General features: G+C 47.8%; 1 protein-coding gene across 5 annotated transcripts in view; it reads left to right on the top strand.

The window, feature by feature from the left end:
* Positions 1 to 22056, top strand: part of LOC126527186 (phospholipid phosphatase homolog 1.2 homolog) — an 81321-nt gene extending 59265 nt beyond the window's left edge. For all 5 annotated transcript variants that reach the window (XM_055068603.2, XM_050174940.3, XM_050174941.3 and 2 more), the window contains exons 2-4: positions 15771 to 16068; positions 16781 to 17126; positions 19253 to 22056. In XM_055068603.2, the coding sequence (XP_054924578.1) occupies positions 15784 to 16068; positions 16781 to 17126; positions 19253 to 19605 (984 nt within the window). In that variant the 5' untranslated portion in view covers positions 15771 to 15783 and the 3' untranslated portion in view covers positions 19606 to 22056. The remainder of the gene's footprint in view (positions 1 to 15770; positions 16069 to 16780; positions 17127 to 19252) is intronic.
* The last annotated feature ends 3278 nt before the right edge of the window (positions 22057 to 25334 follow it).

Here is a 25334-nt window from a genome sequence, read left to right as displayed (position 1 = left end):
GTTTGCGGACAAGCTAATGCTCTCTTCTAAAGCTGTCTCACGATTCGAGACGCGGCGCTCCTGAATTCGCTTCTCCGTGATGCGCCCCACGTACGCGCGCGCTGTGTGCGTCTAGTGGGTGCGCGGAGGGCGTAGCGTTGATCCGTTCGCACTGTGCCGTTCTGTTTGCGCTAGCGTACCCCCCTCTGAAACTGTCCTTTGATACGTGCGAGTTGGCTGGCGTCTAGACTACAGCAAAGATTCTAAAGGGGCGTGTTGGGAGAAGAGGATAAGCAAGAGGGGGGGGGGAAGGGGGAGTGTCGAGGGGGCGCCGGCGGGGCTATTTCGAGGCAGCGAGAGCTGCCCCGCGGCATTGGCTGGCACACCTCCTCCCCTCCATCGTGTTTTATTCAGCTGCGGGTAGGGCTGCCCTCCTGCTCCGCTTTCGCTTCGAAGGACGTTTCGGCAGATGGATTTTTGCTCTCCTTTCACTTTCCTTGGATGTTTTTTTCTTTCTTTCCGTAACTGCCCGCCGTTGCGTGGTCTTTGTGCGTTTTGTGATTCTCTGGGGGCCGTCTTATCCATAAAAAATGATGTGCTCCCCGCCATCTTGTTTTTTTCTTTGTCGACGGTTTCTTTTGAGTTGTGTTGCGGGTGGCGCCTGCCCTCTGCGTTCTAGCCATTAGTGGGCGAGCCATGGAGGCGCAAGTTGTATAGAGAGAGAAAGGGGAGAGGAGAGATACGGGATGAATACGCTCTGTCGCTTCCTGAGCGCTAAACAGCGTGAAAACATACGACCAAAGAATCATCACTCTGGTGCTTTACTAGGAACCCTTGCGATGAAATGGTTTGTTGGTGCGATGGTGTTGACGACCTTGCACGGTCTTATGTTTTTTTTCTTTCTTGGCGCATCTACGCTTTAATGTGATCGCTTTGCGCCGTGCCCTTGCACTCTTTCCATTTCTTTTAATTCCTACGAGCTGTCTTCACAAGTGGTCCCGCTAGGTGTCTGCACCACGCGTTTTAAGAATGCAAGAGAAACCGAAGTGGCTTGGGGATCTGAGCTTTTATTGCTAGACACGGTGATTTAAACGACCTGCTTGGCTTGTAACGTCGTCGCCTGTTATATTTCGACTGAATCCTCGAGAATGCAGCCTGAGGGAGCTGCCTATTCTGTGCGATACGTCTATAATTGTGCGCTATAACCCGCGATGCATTCAGCGTTCTCTCAAACGTTTTTACGCGCGAAAACCTTTATTCATTTGTCACTGCCAGTGTACTTACTGTCCACTTGTATTCATCGACGTCACGCAACCAAGGTTCGTCGCCGTAACTAACCGTGCTTATAGATGCGAACAGACTGCGATTTCTGTTGGTTCGAAGCTAAGATTTCATCGGTAGTTCTTGAACGCGTCTCCGCCTAATCAGACGCGATATTGTAAGGGGCAGAAGAACAGGCGATCGCAGTCAAGGAAACGTTAAACAGCGCGCCCCCAAAAATGCTCATTCTGATGCTGTTTCCGTTAGCGATCCAGGGTCATCATCTTTTGCGCCTCACCGAATGGCGATCAGTATTTGGCTAGTGTCTGTCCTAGCTTGCGCAACCACGCACGCTTTTACAGCGTCAGATAAGAGCTTATTTGGACTTTGATGCGTCCGTCTTATGCATTATACCAGAAGCCAAGCTCTCTTCGTCTCTTCTCCCGACTTTCCGGGCATTGCTGCTGCTGTTGCTGGTGTGATCCTGCTTGCGCACGCATGGCCTCCGTGATCACCCCCACGAGTAACGCGCGCGGGTAGTGGTCTCGGAGGCAATTGCGCACGCCGCTGGGTTTCTCGCTAAACCACCAGATGCCGCTCGTCTCCGCGTATTTCGGAAATGCGGTTGTTTGCTTTAAATCAGGGGTACAATCAGGACTCGACGGGAACCAAAGGTCAGTGGGTCGCCTCGCATTGGGCGCTCACGGGAAGACTACAAATGAAGCTGTGCAAGGGGATATGGGCTGGACTAGTTTTGAAGTGAGGGAAGCTCGCAGTAAAATTGAGTATGAAGAACGGCTGAGGAATATGGAGGAAAGTAAATGGGCTGGGAGAGTGTTCAGGTATCTGTACAGGCAAAACATTGATTCACAGTGGAGGAAAAGAACTAGGAAGCTTACCAGCAAGTATGCGGCCTGTGGGGTGGGCAACACAGAAACAAAGGTCAAGCGGAAAGTCAGAGAGGCTGAATTAATCTCATGGGTGGCGGCAATGGAAAAGAAACCTGCCATGAGTAACTACTTAAGGGGAAAAAACGAAATTAGGAAAGAAACCATTTATGATAACTCAAAGGGAAGCTCATTACTTTTCGAAGCGAGATCGGGATGCCTTAGAACACGCACCTATAAAGAGAGATATAAGAAGGAAGAAGCATGTGCTTGCTGCGGTAAAGCTAGGGAAACGACGGAGCATATTTAATAGAATGTGAAGACGTCTATCCAGCGGTCGATTTAGGCACCACTGGCCTCCTTGAAGCCCTTGGGTTCAGCGGGAGCAGTGGTAAAGCAAACAGGTCCGCAATAGACATCAGTAAGAGGCGATTGGAGGATTGGTGGAAGAAAAGTAGGGAAACGACAAGACGGAGACGTACAAAAGCACAGTTCGCAATATGGTATCAGAAAATTTGGACGTGGTAGTTCATAGTGGGGTTTTTTTGTTTTTTCATTGGTTAACCTAGGTAGGATATTAGGCAGCATAGTAGCAAGAGCTTGGTGGCGCAGGCCACCGCCCCGTTCCAAAGGGGACGCTCATAACATCCATCCATCCATCCCTAGTTACTGTAAATGCTACCACAGGTAGCAGAGTTGCGCGTAGGTCCGCCATCTTGCCTGGGAAGCAACCAAATCTATGCGGCGAAGCCGCACTCCGTTTTTGCAGGCGGCATGCCTACCGTATCGTCGATCGACAGTTGGTGGTTTTGCATCGCTTTTGGACTGCTTGTCCGCCTAATCGCAAACAAAGCGCATCGAAACAGCTGACTGCATAAGATCGTCAAGAAAAAGACGCCGAGATCGGTCCCCACCGAAGCTTAGGCCTAGCGTATCCGCCGAGTCCGTCTGCACGCTCTCGGCGCGCCTAGGCTCAGGAATCAAGAAGTCTAACACGGATAAATCACTCTATTTTTCAGCTTTCGCATCGGTGTTCTTAAATAAACCATTTTTTCATGTTTACAGTGCCAGCACAAGTAGCGATGAGCGCCGATGTGACGCGTCATAAACACAGGTATGTATGTGCTGTCGCGGAAGGCTCCCGGCACTAGCCTGCGCTTCTCTGACGAAGATATATGACTAGACAGACGTGTCGACTGAAAGGCATCACTGAACTAAGAAAACGTTGCATATTCTTCGCGTGAACAACAAGAAACAGCTATTCAAATCAGTAGTAACGGCCCATACAGCGTCCCGGGTCGGCGGTTCATTTAGGACTTTTTTCAAAGTTAAAATGCCAGTCGCAAGTGAAAATCGATGTTGTGGCACTTCCGAGCATGCTACTGAATACGGACAGCAAAATTTTCTTTGCGGTACAGGCGTGAGTTTTATATACAGGGCGATAGCGCACCTACCATGACTGAGCGAGACATCTCTGTGAAACTAAAACTGCTGCTCGATCGTTGACATGGCATATTATCCAGTCATGTTCTCATCTTGGCATGGCGCAGTGGTAAAGTACCGGGCTTGGGATCTGTAGGTCCGACGATCGAATCCTGGTCGGAGCTTCTTTTTTTTTCTTTTTTTTATTGCACCAAATCGCTCTCTGTTGCTTTTTGTATTCCAACAAAATATATATGGTGTCCAGGCACCGCGTATTTAACGCGCTATAGTTATTTTTCGCACCAGTACCCAGTGCCTCCGAGTACGCCGCGCCTGCCCAGCATCCAGCGCGCGACACTGGGCCCATAATCCGGCGCTGCACTGAACACTGGATAATGGGTACTCGGTTTTGCATTAGGGATACCTGCTTATGTGCCAAAGCTCTCAACGTGTAGGCAGTCTAAAACATTACTGGTGAATCAATGACCAACCATTAGTATTTCGACACTGGTACCCCATTAGACTTGCTGTAGAAGCGTACCCACCTACTAGCATGCACTGGATATCAGCGACACTGGATATCAGCCACACCTGCAAGTACCACTTCATTATGTGCCTTTTCACTGCAGGGATCCCAAAAGTAACCTTCTGTGGGAGTGTAGTGAAAGTTTTTCTCTCACGGGATTGACATAGCTACATTGACATAGCTATATAGCTAGCTCTCCGCAGCTAGCCCGCACGCGAACAGCGAACGCCAAGGTCGGCCGGATTCGCTTTGAGTTTGACTGGCGATAACTTGTGTCAATCCAGTTCGCTGCAGCGGCGGCGTCGGGAAATACAAAAATTGGCCCGAGCATCTGCTTCTCCGCAATGCATGGTTGCTTGACTACCACGTGATGACGCTCTGCCAATAGAGGCGCTAGCGGCGTGATAAAACAGACGCGCAACTCTGCTACCTGTGGTAGCATATACAGTAACTCTACGTATCCCGACCGGCGCCGCCGCCGCGGTAGCGTTTCACAGTGTGTGCGTATTGCACGCGCTGTGCTTGCCTTTGCGACAAAAATTCGGGTCCGGGACTGTGGAGGTCGCGTGCTGGACTGTGATAGCGTAAACATTTCCATTGTCCATAGCCTGAAGAGAGCGCTTTGAGCTGGCGCCTCAGCAGCGTGCCGGCCACGTATGCGGGAGGAGCACGTAAACACGCGCCAGCAAGGTGGCTCCAAAGCGTGCGCTCAGCGTCGAGGACACCCAGGCCCGAAAAAAGTAGCGCCGCGCGGAACAGGAGCGTCTTCGCTCCGCAGCGAAACGCGGTACATACCACGAATGTATGTCTACAGATGTATACATAAATTATATTAATTGAATTATGTACGGCCCCATAATTCAAATAAAGTAGTTCAATTAATGGAAGTAATTAAATAACACTTCTGTCACGATGCGATGTACTATGTGAGGCAACGATGCTGCTCACACCTCTTGAAGAATATGAACAGTGACGCACAACAACGCCTCGAGCGAACAAGTTTCCCTGTGTGTTCTGTGGACTACGCAAACAGCAGTGGTGCGCGCACGTTTAACATAAGATCACCACTCTCGTGTTGGACTAAACGCTGAAGAAATTACACATTCGCCGCCAACATCACCGCTAATTATCGTCAATCAGAGCAAAGAGCATACGAGAGAGAGAGAGAGAGAGAGAGAGAGAGAGAGAGAGAGAGAGAGGGGGGGGGGGGGGGGAGGAAGGAAGGAAAGGCAGGGAGATTAACCAGAGTCCAGTTTGCTACTCTGCACGTCGGGACGGGGAGGGGGGGGGGGAGTGAGAGAGAAAGAGAAGACATTAGTCTATATCGCACTTTCACATGCACTAAGTTAGGTGCAGGATGTCTACAGCCGGGCACTCAAATCTGTTGCCTTCAGGTAGTGCAGAAGCTTCGCTTACATCGATTCCCACAGTGCGTGGGATCCGCAGATTTTTTCTTTCTTTTTTTTCCCCCTCTGTAGAAGTTTTAAGTCGCCTGTGGTTGATAGCACGATCGTGTTCTTTGATTGCTCAGAGGCGCACATTAATTAAACAACTGAAATTCAAAATGGACTAACAAAATTTAAGTAAGGTTTTTTAGCAATTCCTTTACGACGCATATTGCAATTGAAGAATTGTAGCCGGTGAGTCTGCAAAGCATATCACCACGTAAAACGAATTCTGAAGGTGTCGCTGGTTTCGAGGTATGCGCCATCAAACTTGCGGTAAAAGTGCACTGTGGGCCCACTTACTTCATTCACGAAGTGTCGTTTAATGCAGTGAAGCGCAAGAATAACTGGGAAGCCAGTGCATTTCATCGCACACTTCGGGAATCAATACCATCTCGAAACTGCGGCGTCGTCATCCTTGGAATTCGTTTCACGTGGATACGCTTTGCGTACTGAACGGCTACAGTGCGTTAACTGACATGTGCTGCAATCACTTAGAATCTCAATTACTAAATATTACATAGTCGATTATATATTTCGATTCATCGTGCGAGTAATGTCCGCTTCTTCGAGTAATCCAACTCCAGGACAAGAATTATGTTCTGTTGCAGAAGCATTCTTTCTTTAAATTTCTGTATAGTCTGAAAAAAAAAAAAAAAAAAACTTGGTGCGTTCACGAAATTTAACTGGAACGCCAGCGTGTGTTCGTGACGTCACTACTTCACGGAGCTTCACATACGCACGTTCAGCAAGCGGCACGTGGTATATAGCGCTGACGAATCCCGTGCACATCTCGTCGTCCCCGTGCTCTTTCATGTCAGGTACAGGATCCAGCCAGCCAGCCAGCCCAGATCGTTGTGCTTTCTTTCGTCCCACAAATACATTCCAAATATATGTGTGCAAACACTGAGTGTGCCGATGTGTGTATGCGCTAACCTCCAGCTGGGGCGCTATTCGCGCTCCGTCGCTTCAGCGCGACTACGCACGCGGGCCGCTTGTTTACATAACACCGCGCGCGCAGCCCGTGGATGCCGTTGTTGACGTCTTTCGGAAGGCGACAGCGAAGGGGGGGGACACGCACGTGAGCTCCTCGGGAGACGCATTCCATGGCGAGCGAACGTAGCCGTCGTCCTCGAGGCAGCTGACGTTCCCTCGCTTTCCAAAAGCGCGAGCGTTCTGCGCGGCGAACGCTTTCTTTTCTTTTTTCAGGCGACTGCGGAAATAGAAGCCTTCTATTGCTAAGAATATAACCAGACCCGTGGCCCGCTCTTGCCTTGTGACCCGCGACTCGCATGTACGTGCTCCCGTGTACGATGGTCGTGACATGTAGCGGATGGAAGATTTTTCTTTTTTTTTTTTTCTCCCGACCGAAATAGTAAAGTCGGCGCTGACAATGGAAGAGCGAGATGGCGGCCGGCGAGAAATAAGGGTGCATGCTGAGTGACGCTTTGGGTGTGCGACAGCTCCTTTGTGCAGCGTTTTGTTTGCCCGAAATGGGGGTCACGTGTTCGAAAAGCGCACACTGCCGCGGCAACCCGCCACTGCGCGCGCCCCCACTGACGAAGCACAGGGACACACAGATCCTTCCTCCACCTAGCGGGCTTCCGCGGAACTTATTTTTCATATTCAGTGTACCTGTGCATGTAATTATATGCGCAGGTACTCTGTATATAATGTATATATCCTCCTTGAGTCGTATGGTTGAGTGACCGTCCGGGAAGGCGTCGATTGGTCCCGTGTTTGATCCGCGGATCAGGGGTAATTTTCATGGAACTGTGAAGCCTTTTTCTGAAACCCTTATTGGAATTTGTCGCTTCGTGCTACATTCGTGCCGATGTCGGTTTCATAGCGGGAGGAAAGAACTATAGGAGGAAGCATTGCGCCGCGACGCGTTTGAAGCCAATAGTCGGCCCAACACGTGACCACGTCGCGGTAAGGTTTAGTGCCTTCCACCAGCAACGCACGGCCGCTGCACGTGGCCGTGCATTAATACGTTGCAATGTGAAAAAAAAAAAAAACTGTTTCGCGTCTGTTGTTCAGCTACCATGGAATTGTTGAATGGCTGTAACGCCCGATTTTCTTCCTCCCCAGTGATTCTTGTTGGTAGCTGCGCGGCGAAGGTGCTGCCTTTGCCATAGTTTAATTCCTACAAAACATTACAGGACCGCACTCTGTTGTCGCACTGGGGTTGCAAGTGGCGGGATTCAGTCAGCATGGGAATGACGGGCGTAGTATGCATGCCATTGCCTGCACGTCTTTCTGACCTGAAACGAAATTTTGACATTTGCAAGTTAATCGTATTCACGATATTATGCTATAAATGCAACTATTCGCAACAACAGTGCGCGTGCGTAAACACTTATTAGCTTGCTGGGTTTAGAAAGCCATATGATTGCTTGAACGACAGAATTTAGAAAGAGAAAAGCGCAATAAATAACGACACGAAGAACCTCCGAAGCTACAAGCGCGGATATTGGACAAATTTATGCTCTCCTCATCGTCTTGCGATTTATGCAGCTGCTTATTTTGGGGCCCCAGCGACGGTACTCTCGGAGTAACATAAACAAATTTCGGAGGCTATGCTTTTGTAAGCTGCATGTGCCGGAAGCACGTCACAAGCCGGAAATCCGAAGCCGGAAACACGTCATGGCCTTCACGTTTTAAACACCACCTATGCTTCCCATGGTAGCTGTACGATCGCAGCTCCGGAGAACTGTCTAGCACTTCGTCGTTTTCATATGTAGCAATAGCTATCATCCCCGATCATCTGCTTCTTCGCGCATGAGCTGGCTCGTTCCCTTTTTGGAATAAAAAGCACTTGGAAACTCGGTCGCTTTGCGTCAGTTTTCTTTGGGGCGGGGGGACAGTGGCGGGAGTCTGTGGTCTCGCCGCGCATCCGATCTCGGAGGCTACGACGACGCTTGCTCACGGCTACGCAACGGCCGAGTTCGCATGTGGAATGATTACCCAAAATCACATTCTTTGGGAGTGCGAGGGCTTACCCCCTCCCAGGTCGCTCCTGCCAGCTCCCTCACAACAGACGTGGGAAGAGCTGCTCAGAACGCTGGATGAAAAAGTACAAAAAGCCCTCGTTGCCTGGGCCGAAAGGGTCGCTCCTCGTGAGGGGCCATTCTAGGACTCGGGCCTGCCAGATCATAACTGAACAGTCTCAATAAAGTTGTTACCACCACCACCTTGTGGAATGATCATGCCAACAAGCAGCGGCGCGTTGCCATGCATGTCTGAGAACATGGCCAAGCATGTTTCGAAACATGTGTGCAGCCAGCGAGCGCGAAGTTCGTTTCTTTTCTTTTTCTTTCGACAGAGTTTAATTAACGTCCGGTTATTTTCGTGCGTCGTCAAATTGCCCCCGCAGAGTCGTGTCGTAACGACCTTGCGACGAAGGGTAAGCGCGAGCGACGAAGTAGGCGCTTGGAGCACGCGACCTCGTCGTTTTATACCTTCTTTTGTCCTTGTCTTGTGTTGCGCGGTAACGAACCCTCAATATGGATTCTGGGAATGGTTCTGCTGTTGCCGTAGTTGTTTGTTCTATAGCCCGGCACAGAGCCGCTGACCGCTTGAATAGCAGATCTCGCGGGGTCTCGTTTGAAGGGAAACGGTATAACAATGAGCTGTAAGCGCGCACTCAACGTCAATTCCCGTGACAATGCGCTTTTCGCCGCGTCGACCTCATTTAGGCGCAGTGGAAGTTCATAAGATCAGTTTTCTTTCTTTCTTTTCTTAGACCGTAATCATTCTTCCAAGAATTATTCTATTTGACAATGCCTCCCCCATTAGTCTCTCATTCTGGGTTTTGTCCTAATAAGGATGGGGCGTAGATAATTATGAGCCAATTTTATGTCCTCTGAACGCCTAAGCCAAGGCGTTCCAGTTATTCCTATCTTGCGCCCAGCCGACCCCTCTTTTATCTCTGCCTTCGTTTCCTAATCTCGTCACGCACCAACTCATCCTTTGCGTTCTTTGACTGCGTTTGCATGTCACTGGCGCCCGTTCTACTCAGTAGACCAGCGGTCGTGATCTTGTGCTCAAGAAAAACACCGCTGTATTCCACTCAGCTATCGTTTGGGAGCCAAAGCTGGCTGAGCAGGTTGATAGCGCGTCCCGTTTATGATGGAAAATCAAGTACAGTGCGCGCACTATCGTTCTGTTCGTTTCAAGCGTTCAAGCTCACGATGTGTCCGATGCGTCCGCAGCGCCATGTTTCGTTTTCATACTCTGGCGATGTTGGCTGCTTTTCCACAAAAAGCAGCAGCTCCACTACAGCTGCGTCGCACACAGCCGCGGATTGGATTGGATAAACTTTAATAAAGGTCCTGCAGCACGTCCGTCAGCTCGCAGCGGGCGTCTCCCATGCAGGGACCGACAGGAAGTACCTAGAGTTACTGTATATACTACCAAAGGTAGCATATACATACACTACCAAAGGTAGCATATACAGTAACTCTAGGGTTACCTGGCGGCCGCTGCGCACTGCGGTTCAGTAGGCGGCAGCAGCTGAGCATGAGCAGACACTTTTCCACCTTGTGCGGGAATGTCTTGCCTGTATGCAAGAAGAAATAAAAAAAATTACAGGGTCTCTTAAGATCTCTCCTAAGAGGTGAACGGCGAAGGCCTACTCTTCCTCCTCTTACCATTTGCCTTTCTCTTCTTACAAGTCATTTCAGTCATTATTAGTCATTGCTGGTCATTACTAAGCATTTTAGTCATTTCTAATCAATTGTCGTTACAAGTTGTCATTAGACATATTCGTCATTTCATAGTCATTATTAGTCATTACTCCTCACTAGTAAGCATTTCTAGTCATCTCTAATCAACTGGAGTCATTACAAGCCGTCGTTAGACATATTCGTCATTTCGGAGTCATTATTAGTCATTATTAACCTTTACCAATCCCTATTATAACGTTATCATTCACTGTCACTATCAATAATTTTAATTCTTTAATCTGTCTTAAATCTCTCTTCACATGGCGCGATGACGCTTCGGCGGACACTCCGGCGGTCAGGTCCGCTGACACAAACTTCACCATCAACCTAGAAAGTCTTTCGCCGAAAAAAAAAAAAAAAACACATTTTGACCGTTAACGTATTCGTAATGTTTCCTGCCGTATACGAGAGAAGAGTATGATCTTTACTAAACCGCTCATGAAACGCCTTCTCTGAGTTTGGAGAAGATGGACTTCGTTTCTCGTCGCTGATCTCGTAATCGAAAGTGCTCGCTGCTGCCACCGAGCGGTACGCACTGTATATTCCCGGAATCTATCTGTCTCGCTTCCGCGAATATTTGTCACATCGGAGCACCGAGCGGTGTCTGTTTTTTTTTTTTTTTTCCTCTCTTCATAAGGGTCCTGTGTGGGCGATGGAATCCCTGGAAGTGGTTTTTTTTTTTTTTTTTTTGCTTTTCGGAACTAACGTCCAGTGTATTCAAATACTCGCGAGAACTATTCTTAATCTCGCCGACACCGTCCAGTCAGAAAGCTCAGGATCGCGTCAGTGAACCAGAACAGAAAAAGGAGCCGGTGCCTTCATTCAGCCATTTCTCTATTATGGCTCGACGCCCGCCGAATGGACGTTTTCTTCCCGGAAGTGTTAGTATAGCGCGCAGCGGGCGAGCCCTCGTCCCTTTGGAACAGGCAACCGATTCTGCGTTTCTTGCAAGCGATGTTAGCCTGCAGTGGAGTTCAGTACGAGCTGCAACACGGTGCCAGTGATTGAAGGGGAAGACTGCACCAGGGTGGCTCCGACGTACAAAAAAAATCGGGAACGAAACACCTGTCAAATTGCTGCTGTTCATTAAACCAGTTTATCACGTGTCGGATTTGCCGTGCACATTCGACGTTGCGTATAGATTAGTTCGATTATAGGCATCGTGTGCACTTCTCGGAAACGGGGGAAGCCCTACGTAATTTCTTCGCATTCCACTCCCGATCGTTCGAGCTATCCCGTCACTCTGAGTCGGCGCTGCTCTGACCGGGGTGCACTGTTCTCCAAAAACCCCGGCTGATTCAGCGAAGATAGCTACGAAGGCCGCCAAGGAGCAGTGAAGCGAGTTGGATGGCCGATGCTTCCTTGGCACGGTGCCCGCTATGTATCAAACGACTCCTGGAACGCGTTTACGAGATGGTGCAACCTTAGCGAGCGTAAATAGTTACGCGGAAGACGAGTCTGCTCTCGCTAACGAACGTAAATAGTTACACAGTACTAGTTGACGTTAGAGATGGTCGCACTATGCGATGACGATACATACAGCCATGCAACCCCTCCTTCCTCCTCATCGCCCACTTCGCTGCTTGGCTCGAGTCCAGAATTTCGAAGAAGCCGTAACGGAGCGTGGCGAAGTAATAACAGACGGGGAGGGCGGGGTATGAAGCTGCTAGACACGCGGCGTTGCCGTCTCAGTGCCGTCCTGCCGCCGAGCACGAGGTCGTGGGTTCGACTCCCGCTCTCATCGACTGTACTGTCTGGTGCGTCTGGTAGTGGTGTGAAATCCTCGATAAATAGAGGAGCTTGCGCCCTGACTGAAATAAACACTGCAACAGAAGTACGGGCATTGTAGGCGTATTTGCGTTTTTTTTTTTTTTCATCGGGCATCAAGTTTTCATCGTAATTGCAGGCAGTTCATTTTAGTTACTTCAGCCGGCCAAATCTAAATGTATTTACGCGCGACTGTTCAGTTACTTCTACATTCAGCGTGTAGCATCACTTTGCGTGTTACACGAAACAACGTCTTCCACCGTGGTATGATGAAGGTTCACGCTCGTATGCTGCCAGTTCGATTCATAGACAGATCACACGGCTGTAGAAAACCAGATAAGAAATTGCGCATTTTTCTACTTGACGCGCGTATTCCGAAAATGAAGGAATAGCGTATGAAATGAAAAAAAAAAAAAAACATTTATACGCTGATACTGATTTGTGTACTGCTGAACATCTACACTAATAAATCAACGAAAAAAAAATTTACACAACCTACCCAAGAGTATTTAGCAGACTTGTTTTTACCCCGCAGTTTTCCAAATCGCCTCCCCCCCCCCCCCCAGGCGACTTTGCATACTCAAAGCTTGATGACCCCCTTTGTAGGCTTTGTGCCCCGAATGTAGCGGCCTCCTAGGTGTGCAGCTGGCGTGGCGCCCACGTCGTCGATGCACATATTTGTTTGACCAAGTCCCAACGTAACGGCGAGAAGGCGGCTGCGAGGGTGAGTACGTTAACCGTCGACGCGCCGCACGAATGAATGACCACCGGTCGCCTGTTTGCGAAGGTGGTGGTGGGGGGCGCCGGACGTTCGAAGGTAGCGCACGCATTTAAGCGGCACGGCGGAGAAGTCGTTTGTTGTTCGGCGATGACGGTGTTGCGTGGCTTGGATGCCTTCTTTTTCTTTTGCTTGTTTTACGTCACCGTCGCTTTTGACCGCCATAGAGCACCTGCGTTCGGGACGGCTCTGGCGGGCTCGCTCGTAATGCGTGCTTGAGTGCTTTTCCGTTGAAACGTTCCCCCGCTTGGGGTGCCGCGCTTCTTATTTCGCGCATTTATATTCTCGACGCTGTCGTCGTCCTCGTCAGCGTGGCTGGCTTTTAGAAGAGACGCTGATGCGGCGGAGGCGGGCTGCTGGCCTCTGTACTCCCGTACTCCGAAGTTGGGTGCAGTGAAACCGAAGCCGCGGGTCTCGTCGGCCGTCCCAGCAACTGAGCAAGCGCAGCTATATATGTAGGGCTAGTTGGTTACGGATACGTGGCTGTAAGCGTCGCAACAGTGACGGAAACGTGAATTTCTCGAACACCCGAGTGAACTGTTTCACCTCTTTGTTCGAGTCCCTTCCAGTTTGCGCGCTGTACAGTAATGGAAATAAGTTCACTTGTCGTTCATCCTTTAGCTACGAAGTGACTTTACCGAGGAAAAAAAATAAGTGCCCTCTGGGCCACTGGGCCCGCAGAAGTGGGGTTTCTTGAGGACGCGCGCTGGCCATTAATACGTGAATTCAAACCTTGATTTAGGTGAGTTATTTCATACTTGACGATAAAGCAGCGTGACGGTGGCGAGGCGGAACACGAATACACTGTACGGCGGTAATCCTGCGTTAGTGTATGCTATTGTTTTGCACATTTACGCGTGACTTCAGACGTACTGGAGTATGCTCTCTCTCTCCCCTCCTCCAAACTCTGCATCTTGCCGTTCCACATTTTTACCTCTAAATGTGTGTTCACCCATTCCAAGTTAGCTTCCTTATCGCCGCCCGACGGAAGCGTGATGTCATCACGTGGTACGATCCCCTCGCAACGGGGAGGTAGATTTTTCCCTGGAGTGAATCGATTTAGACTGGTCGTCATTTACTAAGCATTCTTTTGGGAAGGGGAAGAGCTCGCCCATCGTCCTTCACTAGTCCCGATCCTTCCGTCCAAGCGGTCCCCAGTACAGGCAGATTAGCGGGGGACAGCGGGCGATTCCTACTTTAATGTTATCGTTCCTTCGTGGGCCTCGGTCCCACTGCAGTTTCTGAGCGTCGTCCTCCCCGCGTTGGCTTGTGTTGCAGGGGCGGCGGCGGTTCGGCTAAAAAGCTGCGCTGACCTTGGTCGGGGCCGCTGGCTTCTCTTGCCTCTTCACCGTTTGCCGCGGTTGGTGCTGGGAAGGCGGTTTCCATTCATGGTCGTCTCGCGGTGTGTGAAACGTTCCCCTTCGCGGTGTACGCATAAAAAAAAAAAAAAAAAGCCGAAGCGAGGAGAAAAGCTGGGAGGGAGAGGTACAGGCATCGAACTTGAGAAAGTCGCGCTGTTTGCGTTATCTCTAAATCGGCCACAGTGAAAGCGGCGCGAACACGTGGAGCCGATACGAGGAACACGCAGGCCTCGTCGCATGAAGGAAATACCTTCGTTATGACGGCGGGAAAAGCTGGGTTTGTGTGGTGTATTAGTTGAGATGAAAGTAAGCGAGGTCTAAGCTTATAAATCGTGCGGAATTTAACCAGCCGTGCACTGTTTACCATGGCCTGCTTCACGATTTGTAAGGGTAATAATGAAGCGTTCGATAAAAATGACTATTTGATGACAGTATTTAAGTAAAAAAAAAAAAAAAACGTCGCGGCTCATTACTGGCCTTTATTTTAACAAAGCCTTGTAAATGTAATCCCTAATATTGTTTTCTTTCTCCAAGAGACGTAATTTCCGAAAATGTGTATAATCTGTTCGCATTACTGCAGTGACTCGCCATGTTCTACTCAACTGCTGGTGTAAACCGTTCGCGCCGACGTATTTGTTAGCGTAGTCATTTTATGATTTTCTGACGACAAACGCGCTCACGCATCGCACAATTAATAAAAAAAAAACATATTTGAAACGCATTGTAGTTGGACAAAGCCTCACGAGATGTCGTTACTATCTTTGCTCCGGTTACCTGGCAGTCGGTAAACGGCGGAAAGCTTAGATTACCGGAGCCGTGGATGGAATTAGCAAAGCTAGTGGCAAAATCTCATGACGCTTTGCCCAACTACAATGCGTTTGAAATATTTTTTGGTTGTGTGGCTTTATTTTTTTTTTTTTTCTTTGCGGCAGTGCTTTCATCGAGGGAAAATGATGAAAGGAGTCTACGTTACCGACATAAAAATTGTTACAGCGCAAACACATGCAAGCACAAAGTAACAAGGACGAGACACAAGCGCTTTTTTTTTAGCTTTTTCTAGTTTGTTCTAGTTTTCTTTTTCTTTTTTTGGGCGCCTGATTCCGTTGACTGCCGGCACGTTCGTTCATCGATGCGCAATGTCATTTTCCCCGATTGTATCACTCCCTTCCCCCTTCACTTCTGCCTTTCCCCTTATATAAGGTATCCGTCTTCCGTCAATAAAATTCAGTTGACAGTCAGCGCTTGTGTCTCATCCTTGTTACTTTGTGCTTGCATGTGTTTGCGCTTTAAAAATTTTTTTGTCAAGTATGTACCAACTCGCCCAAAAAGAAGTTTTAATGAACTACGTTACCGTATACGTCGCTACCAACGCTGTAAGCGGTTAACCCTTAACGCAGTTACGTGGAACACGGCAGGTCGCGCTGTACATAACGGCTTTGTGTGCCTTCTTGTTAAGAGTTGTTCGTTAAACTCGGCGTTGTTGCTGTAGCCCGGCATTAGGCAAATGTTAATACGTTTATAGACGAGCTAAAACTCTCTCTCGTCGAATCTCGCCTTTTGTCTCGCTCCTAGTCCTTCACTCACCGCGGTGTCGCACGGGTTTGTTTAACTGGCGCAGGTGAGCGGTTTCCATGGAGATGTCGGTGACGCCCAACCCCGCGGACCCCGAAGCCCCCGCCGACAAGACCGACCAGGAGCTGCTCAGGAACTGCAGCGGCGCCGAGGCGACCGCGCTCACCGATGGCTCCTCGCTGCAGGACAGCCTCACCAAGAAGTCGCACCGGTCGGTCGCCTCGCTCCTTGTGGTCTTCCTCAACGCCCTCGTTCCGGCCAGGACCCTGGTCGAGCTCGCCACCGAGGTTCTGCTGGCCGCTCTCGCCGTCTACGTCATTCTCTCCATATCCGGGGCTTTCCAGGTGAGGGGAACGCGAGCCAGGCGAACCGTTCGTCGCGGCCACCTTTCTTCCAAGGAAACTAAATGAGTTCGAAGTTTGTTTCTAGTACAGATACAGGAGAAAGGGCAAAAGCTTGCTAGGCCTGACAAAAGGCTCCTGTCGCTGTTTCGCGTTGAGCGATGTAGTGCCTGGTTTTGAGTACGCACAACTTGCATAGAGCGAATAGAATGAAACAGCGCAACGTCAATATAATAGTAATAGTCGTAGTAGTAAAGTTTATTTACCATCGGGGTTGGTGTGGGAGGTAGAGAGAAAGAGCTATGTACAAAAGAATCTCAAATGAACTCCAATGGGATAATCGGTTTAACGAGGAAATATTCATTCAGAAATACATTTTCATTAAATTTGCACTAAAGGGTACATTGCTTCCTAAAATGCGCGAAGGTTCAACATTGCAGCTTCGTAAAGTTTCAAAGCAGCCGAATGGGAAAATACGAAATCGTTGACCTAAGACATCGGCGACCTAAGCACGCGTTAAAGAAAGAGAAGCAAGGCAGCAAAATTTGTTAAAACTAAGCCTGGCCTCCATTTCGTCTTAATCAGCCATTCCTCCCTAAAGACCGGATTCTCGTTAGTGCACCTTAAGACCCGTGTACAACACTGTGTTTTGCATGGTTGAGTGTGTAGCGTGTTTAATAACTGCGTTTCCTTTGCCCTCGAAATGGCGACGCAGGTGGGCTCCAGTCCCGGCATGTGGCGTCCCGCGTTCCGCTGCGACGATCCGAGCCTGCAGTCTCCGTTCCTGTCCGAGAGCGTTCGCACCCGCGACCTCGTCATCTTCGTGGTCACCGTGCCGCTGGCCTTGCTGCTCGTGTTGGAGTTCCGCCGTACCGGCGCTCCGCTGCGCGACCGCTTCTTCTGGAGCGGGCGTCTGCTGCGGCGCTACCTGGTGGGCCTCCTGTTGGTGACCACGGTGACGCAGCTGTTGAAAGATGCCGTCGCCGAGAAGCGCCCTTACTTCCTGGACGCCTGCAAGCCTGTCTTCCGGAACCAGCGGAATGCCACCCTCCTTTGCCAGGGTGTGTTTACATAGGACTTGCCGGCAGATATATACATACGCACACACACAATCGACTCCTGTTCTTAAACTCGGTTAATTCGATTATTCGATTAATTCGAACGCACTGGAATGTTCAGCTCGAACGCGAAAGCGTGCTTTAAAGGGGCACTAAAGAGAATACACTAAATTAGTTTAGACTGACGTATTCTTTAGACTAATTCTTCGTTAACCTTGCAGTAAGAAATTTATTTACTAGAAGGGAGTGACTATGCACCATGGTATCCCTGTGGCTATGGCGTTGCGCTGCTCAGCACGAGGCCGCGAGTTTGATCGCGGCTTTGGTGGCCGCACTTCGATGGGGGCGAAATGCAAGAACACTTGTGGTGCTTAGATTTAGGTGCATGGCAATGAACCTTGGGTGGTCAAAATTACTCAGCAGTTCTACACTACGGCATGCCACATAATGAGGTGGTTGAGAACCTCGGAATGTAATTTTAATTTTACAATTTAATGAAGGCCAAGCCCCCCCCCCCACACCTTTTCTTTCTCAAATTTTCAACGAAAACCCAACTATGGTATATGGCTTCAAAGTATGGTGTTTTTCTCTTATTTGGACCATTGTTGTGCAGTAACTACTCCAAACTTGCCGAGTTCATTTGTGGACTATACATTCTCCTTACCTCTAACACGAACAAGGCTCGAGCAACTGCTGCCAAAATCCATCGCGCCATGTTCGAGAACGTCATGGTGGTGGCACCGCCCGTCTTTAATGTTTTTGGATTTCTGTCTTACCAAGCCTCCTCTCGTGGTAATAGCAGTGTTTTCGAATTATAGAAGAGTATATTACTAATACAGCATAGCTCATCTTTCTCTTTAATGTTAAACATAGCACATAGAGGGGTATGAGAAGGACAGGACGGTTGCAAACTTCTATCCTTTTAATCCAGGCTTACATTGTGGCAGTTCATGTACAAACCATCCTGATAGTGCATACAGTTTAACTTTTATTTACTAGTAAATACACTGGAGGGACTCCTGGGTAAAAAGCTGCCATATCAGCTTTACAAAGGCCAAGGTACATTACATGGCAGCGGATACAATATTATAGAAGGTACAGATGAATCAAGTGGAACAAATCGCGCTTCATATATGTACATCAGCGCACATTGCAAAAAAATACAACTCTCCCGAGCATTTTAGCAGAAATGCCAGAGAGCATTTCACTGTCGTTGATCATGAACATAAACATCCATCTATTGATTAACTTTGATGTACATTTAATCTTATAATGCTGCCTTCCATTAGAACAAAAGCGCTTGGAACAGCTAGAAAAAGACTTTCATCAGTGCAAGCAGAAGTTAACTCCCTGTATGTTTGAAAATAATGGCAAACCCCATTTACTGATCTTTTTCTCCTATAGCACTGTGAATTTTTTTAGATCTTTTGTTAGCACTACCAAGAGGGTTCCGATTCTTGTTGCTCAGCACTCTGGACAATTTTGCTTGCCAGTCTCGTCATAGGTGAGAACAATGAGCAGGTGAAATACAAGAAGATTGTAGCAATGTAATGGAATGACACTGCTTTACATGGTGAACCCCAGGCAGTTCGATGAAGGCTGGAGCATTGTCTCACAAGAGCAGTTTTCAAGCAATTGCAATGCTCCTGTTCTGCCACAGGACTGCTATAAAAAGAAAGTCAACTTTAGTATAGTTCACAAAGTCTGTTTGTCTATGTACTTTGAGTTCTTTGCTTGGTAGACGGCTTGACTGATTATGAACATGAAAAGAAATGCAAGCATTTCTTGAGCGATTGCTTCTGTACTGCGCTAGACTTGTGCTTTACATGCTTTTAAAATTGGTGGCCACAAATGAAAACTTCTTTAGCATCATTTCGTAATTTGCCATTGATATGTTCATAGCACAAATTCCTCCTGCAAGTTTTGTCGGAACATATAGGTAATACCTTGTAGCTTTCATGAGCTTTCTGACTTTTTTTTTTTTGGCTCAATATTGGTACTGAAGCTTGCCCAATAAGACTGTCAAATTGATGAATCTGTCATAAGAACATATATGAGAAGTGCCTCAAAACGTTGTTTTTTACCTGCATGAATTGGCCTGCTGTTCCCCTTCCTGGATCTCCAAGCAGCTTCACTGGTTGCCGTTCTTCCAACGGTGACAACGGCTTCACCACTCATTACGGACTACGTCTGCAGTGGGCCTCCAAGAGATGTGGTGCGGGCCTTCGACTCTTTCCCATCGGGACACACGAGTGTCAGTTGTTACGTCGGATTCTACCTTGTTGGATATCTTGTGTGGAGGGGGGATTCAGTGGCCCCGTCAGCAGCCCGTGTGCTTCTGGTGGCCTTGCTAATCGCTTCAGCCGTAGCTGTTTCCCTGTCCAGGATTGTGGAGCGAATGCATTTTTGGTGGGACGTCGGTGTAGGTGGGGCATTGGGTCTTGTCGGGGCTGTAGTGTTTATTTTGTGGCCCTTTTCCTGATGCTTGTTCCAGCACGATCCGAAGAAAGGGTCGTCCAGTGATTTATCAAGTTGCGACTTGTGAGCAGCTGCATTTGGTTCAAGTCCTCGCCATTCTGCGAATTGGGGCTGAGACCAACACGACACTGTTTATTTGCCATTGTTATTGTTTTCCGTGTTCGTCTCTTCCATGCAGTTGGGGCACCTCCTTTGCCAATATGCCATGTTTTCACTGTGAATCTGTTTGGCATTGTGCATAGCATGAAGCTGACAAATGTTGTTCTCATATGTGCTTCAGTAGAATCGTTGAGCGAACAGATGCTTGGGATTCTTTGGTAACTATCAGAGGCATATTAGACATCCGGAGTGTTTGAGTATAATTTGATGTTGCCATAATTCTTTGCACATAACAGTATGTCAAGTTCTGTCAGCAATTTCTGCTTGTGTACTAATAGTATGGAGGAAAAAAGAGCACATTTGTTTGCCATATCATTTCTTGATCTGCTGTTGCAGCCTGTGTGACGGGCAAATGTTGAGAAAGGTCGTTCCTTTCACAGATAGGCTTCGTATTTAAATTGGTTGAAATGTTAGTGATGTAGCAGTTCAAACTATTTCTCGATACAGATCGTGTTTTCAGCATAAATGGGATCTAGCATTCGCCTATAAAGCTTAATGCCTGAACGAAACATTTACAAGGTTATTATAGAAGGGGCATTACTAACTAGAAATAGCTACGCAATTATTACTGTGCCCAGGATTTTGATTCGGACTACAAATGAACCTTTTCACTGGAATTTTTTTTCAGTGCCTCACAGTGAATAGTGGTTGTGATGGAAATTTCGACGCATTTTTTTCTGCACATTTACATGCATTTAACGCTAACATTTCTATGGCTTTTAGAGGAACACAATGCTCATTATACTTTTTCTCAACTGAGGGGAACATATGAAAAGAAAGTTCACTAAGAGCAATATTTTATATAGATTGCGCCATATATTCATACATCCTCCCGTTGACATTTATAGAGGCCGAACGATGTGGCGGCCAGTTGGCAAGTGTTGCACCTGTAGGAACTGACATGGTGTACATTTTACAAGTGGGAGTTCTTAGCTTTTCATGGACTCTATATGCCTAATTCACTTCTTCATAAGCCTTTCATAAAGCCAGTTATCAGCGGCCTTGACTATTCAGAGCTTGAACCAGGCCTACTGGGCTATGAGCTGCCACTCTCCTCCTAAACTGAACTTTGCTGTGATGAATAAGTCATTCTTTTTGCCTTGAGCATTCCTATATACTGCAGAGTGTAATGTATAGTCTGTTATGCCGCTTGCAGTTGTCATTGTGGCTTTTATGAAAACACATGTTTGAAGTGCCAAATTATGCAGTTGTTGGTGTTTATACAGCATTTATATTACATGTTCTAGTCTTACCTGTGCAAGTATAAATGAACTGGAATTGTTATGGAACTGATATGTCGTATAGCACTGTACATAGCAGCTACCTTTTCAAAGAAATATTTAGCATGCTCAATGCAGCTGTCTAGAAGCCGTACACTTTTAGAGTTGCTCTTGTTCTACATTTTTGCAAATGCTCATGTACAGCAGCTTCAATGTTTTGCAAGCTTTTAACAAAAAATACTTTTTCTATGGCATAATACTTGTCAAATATGTTCCCTACCACAGAGCATTCATTTGTTCTATATAACTTTGCCTTTTTTTTTTTGTATCCTTGTATAAGATCAATAATTTTAGCCAAAGAATTTTTGATTTACAAAGGATGTTTCATAAATATGGAAGAGTTTTTTTTTTTTAGTTGGCAAAGATGAAAACTATACATTTTGCAGAGATTTGGATTTTGTCTTAACAATTGGTGACTAGCATGAGAATCTTGTACATGAACATGTTGATATGGGGCCAATCAATCGTGAGCTCGAACTATTGACTCTACCTTCCCAAACTTTGCCATTTTTTTGCATAGCAAATTTATATAGATTGCAAAAGTTAAAACAGCTATTCTGCCTGGAAAAAGAAAAATTGAGGCATGTGTTCTGCTGTACTTGTTTCTTATATACATACTATATATGCAAAAGAAAATTGTTTATATGCACATTCTTAAATGCCTACTCAGCAGCACCCAAGGTGCCTGTCATTCAAGTAAATCATAGCGTTTGTTATTGGCTGCTGTGGGCACATAAGACCTACCATGCTGGGATACACTACATCGCCATGCCTTTTTCTCATGAATTGCTGCATGCAGAAGGCAGATTCTGCACCTTTCTTGAATCTGAGTGTGCCCGTGTTCATGCGCAGTCATTGTGTTAGTCAACAGAATATTTTATTTACATAAATGTGGGGTGTTGCTCGTGCCTGTCTTTTCGAATAGCAGGTGTGTATTTTCTATTAAAAATACTGACTACCAAATGTAACATTGTTTTTCATATTGCTACCTAGTCAATAAACACGTTTTGGTGTTACCCAAAAGTGTCCTAGCTTATTGATACAGCCTGTCGCCGTGATCTGCTGTGCATGTCATCAGAGTGGAATGGTAATGCGTTCTGAAGTTCTCTCAGTCAACATATTAACGGTGCAGTACACAAGCTATGTACCTAGGCAAGCTAGTGCTTGCAAGAATATTTCTCGGAAGTAAGGAGTTGGCCACTTGTTTAGCATAGTCCGGCGGACTTGTGGTAGTATTCACAGAACTACAAAATATTATCATGTAACCGACCATGGCTTTGTGCTATGTGCACTGGTCTCAGTATTAATGCAGAAGCCATTGACCCGTCTAAAGGAAGACCTGTCTAAATTCTGCAACCGTAGCAAGGCCTTGAGTGAACCTTGTGCGTTGCAAACCACGAGCCCATAATTGGCACCCTGCAAAGAGTGCTTGCTAGCATGTTGCATATATACTGTTTCCTATTAGTGCATCAGAACAATAAAGCTTGAGTAATCGTCAAACTGCAACTAAAACACTACGAGACTAGTTCATAGGAATACGGAGGCTTGAAGTGATGGGCAGTGGTCAAACAAGAAACGTTGTCGAGGCCAATCACTACGGTTTCTTAAACAGTAAAACTAAGTTTGTTCAGGTTGCATATATACTGTTTCCTATTAGTGCATCAGAACAATAAAGCTTGAGTAATCGGCAAACTGCAACTAAAACACTACTAGACTAGTTCATAGGAATACGGAGGCTCGAAGTGATGGGCAGGTCAAACAAGAAATGTCGAGGCCAATCACTACGGTTTCTTAAACAGTAAAACTAAGTTGGTTCAGGTGCCCACCAAAAGGTGACGTGGACAGATTTTAGCTTGTCTGTAAAACCAGTTGCATAATACAGGAGGCATAGACGTGAGTGACAGTGGTGGCAACGCTGCTGCGGCTGTCCACGTTTCCAAAAAGCGCTTGTATACAGACAAATTGAAATTCGTTACTATGCCCACAACCTTTCTTCTTGCCCTAATGGAAGCAATTCCACGACCTAAGCCCCCAGTTCCATGGAGTTTTCTTCGAACATTGCAAGAGCGGCTGTGAAAGGGGCGATGCCGTGCAGGCATTGCGGGATGCCTCCGCTCCTTGCCCACATCTCAGTAGGGAGTAATGATGGTTACTACATAATTTTGTCTGATCTTCGTGTTTGTGGCTCAGGGGTTCCTGTGCCGTTGCGCATTATTTTTTAAGTTTGTTAAGTTAGTAGTCTTAAATGGTATTTCTTATTCTTCACTAACTTCGCACGAGTTTGTATCTTGCTATCCAGTAGCCACTTCCATAATAAAAAAAAAACATCGATTGGGTGACTTGTAGATGGGGCACGACCACGAAAAAGGTATCAAATCATGCGCCTCCGTGCCGAGAACACGCAGCAATAGTAAGCAGCTACGTATATTGTCAAGAAAGTATAATTAGCTCTAAACACCCAGGTCTAACAGAGTGTGCTATATTACACTAACGCCATCTGCCGTGTATGCTCCAACTTACACGTGCTTGCGGGATATCCCGGATGTTCCTGCATGCCCCACGCTTTCGCCGAGCGCGTCAAGTTTGCGTTCTTTTAAACACAAGGTCTTCTTTAATGGCTTCACATGGGTTTGGCGTATCTAGGACATATCTTGTAACCACTTAAAAAAATATTACGGTCAAAGCTACAGAAGACAAGGTCGACGTAGTGCGTGACATGAGATACGACATTAGCGGAAATGAACATGCAAAAGACACAACAGAGCGACAGAGTGGTATAATCAACACTTATTCATCGAATCACTTGAACCACCGTGTACGTCGACCTTGTCTTCTTTAGCGTCGACAGTTCGACTCGCTTTTCTTTTTTTTTTTTGTAATAATAAGTAATTGTTGTGGAACCTTTATGCCCCTTTCCCCTGCATACGTCGCAGCCACTGTCACCCCCGCTCATGACTGACTGAATAAACTTTATTGAAACCAGCAAGAGATGGTGGCTGGGCCTAGGCCTCCCACGTGGGGACGTCGAGGTGTTGCCTCTTCGCCGCCTCGCAGGCCTGCTGGGTCGCCCAGAGTTGGTCGTCAAGGTTGGGGCTACGCAGGGCAGCGTGCCATCTCGACGAGAGGGTCGTGGGGTTAGTGTCGGGGTATTGGTGTGTACAGTCCCAAAGCATGTGTGGAAGTGTGGCTGGCTGTGCCTTGCAGATATGGCACGTGGGATTGGGGTAAATGTCTGGGTAGATCTTGTTGTAAAGTTGTAACGAGGGGTAAGTATTGGTTTGTAGCATGCGGAAAGTTGTAGCCTGCGCTCGGGATAGTTTGTTGTGTGGGCCGGGGAAGGTTCTACGCTCTAAGTAGAAGGACTTCACAAGATCATTGTAGCGTGTCAGGCGATCCCTACCGGTGGGGGCAGCCTCCCCTTCTCCCGCGCGGTTAACTAGGCCTCGCGCTAGGGAGTGGGTAACCTCGTTGAGGTTGGGGAGGTGCGGATGGACGGCGCCTGCATGAGCCGGAAACCAGACGAGTGTAACCTGATGGTCGGTTGAGCGGGGTGCTTGTTGCAAGATGCGCAAAGCTTGGTGTGAAATACGGCCGTTGATATAGTTGATAACGGCGGAGCGGGAATCAGAGACGATGGTATGGCATGTTAGGTCCAGTGTGGCTAGCGCGATGGCCACTTCTTCAGCTTCCTCAGCGTGTGGGGTTACTAGGCTGATAGCATGGTGGAGAGAGCCTCCACGCGTGGTGACGGCTGCAAAGCGGGTACCGTGGGGATATTCGGCGGCGTCGACGAAACTCACACCGTCGTGGCGAGTAAGGGATTTGGTGAGAACCGTGGCACGTGCTGTGCGACGTGCGTGGTTGTATTCGGGGTGCATGTTTCTGGGGATAGGGTCGGCGTGAATCCAAGCTCGTATGGTGGAGGGGATCTGGTGCTTATGGCCGTGTTGATGGTGGTAGGTGATGCCGTGCGAGGTGAGGATATGGCGACCCGTCGCTGTGAGAGTGAGTCTCTCCAGCTGAGAGCGACGTTGGGCCTCGATGAGCTCGTCCAGTGTGTTATGGACGCCTAGTTGAAGGAGGAGGTCAGTGCTGGTGCAACCGGGGAGGCCGAGGGCTTGTTTATAGACACCGCGTAGGAGGATGTTGAGCTTGGTTTGTTCAGCCTTGTACCAGTTTAGATACGCAGCAACGTAGGTGATGTGGCAAATTACGAATGACTGGATTAATCGGAGCAGATTCTCCTCTTTCATACCCCCACGGCGGTTGGAGACCCGCTTCAAAAGTCTCATGC

This window comes from Dermacentor andersoni, chromosome 9, assembly GCF_023375885.2.
Source record: "Dermacentor andersoni chromosome 9, qqDerAnde1_hic_scaffold, whole genome shotgun sequence".
Lineage (NCBI taxonomy): Eukaryota > Metazoa > Arthropoda > Arachnida > Ixodida > Ixodidae > Dermacentor > Dermacentor andersoni.
The sequence above is the reverse complement of the archived record's forward strand: the minus strand, read 5'-3'. Positions and strand labels throughout refer to the sequence as shown.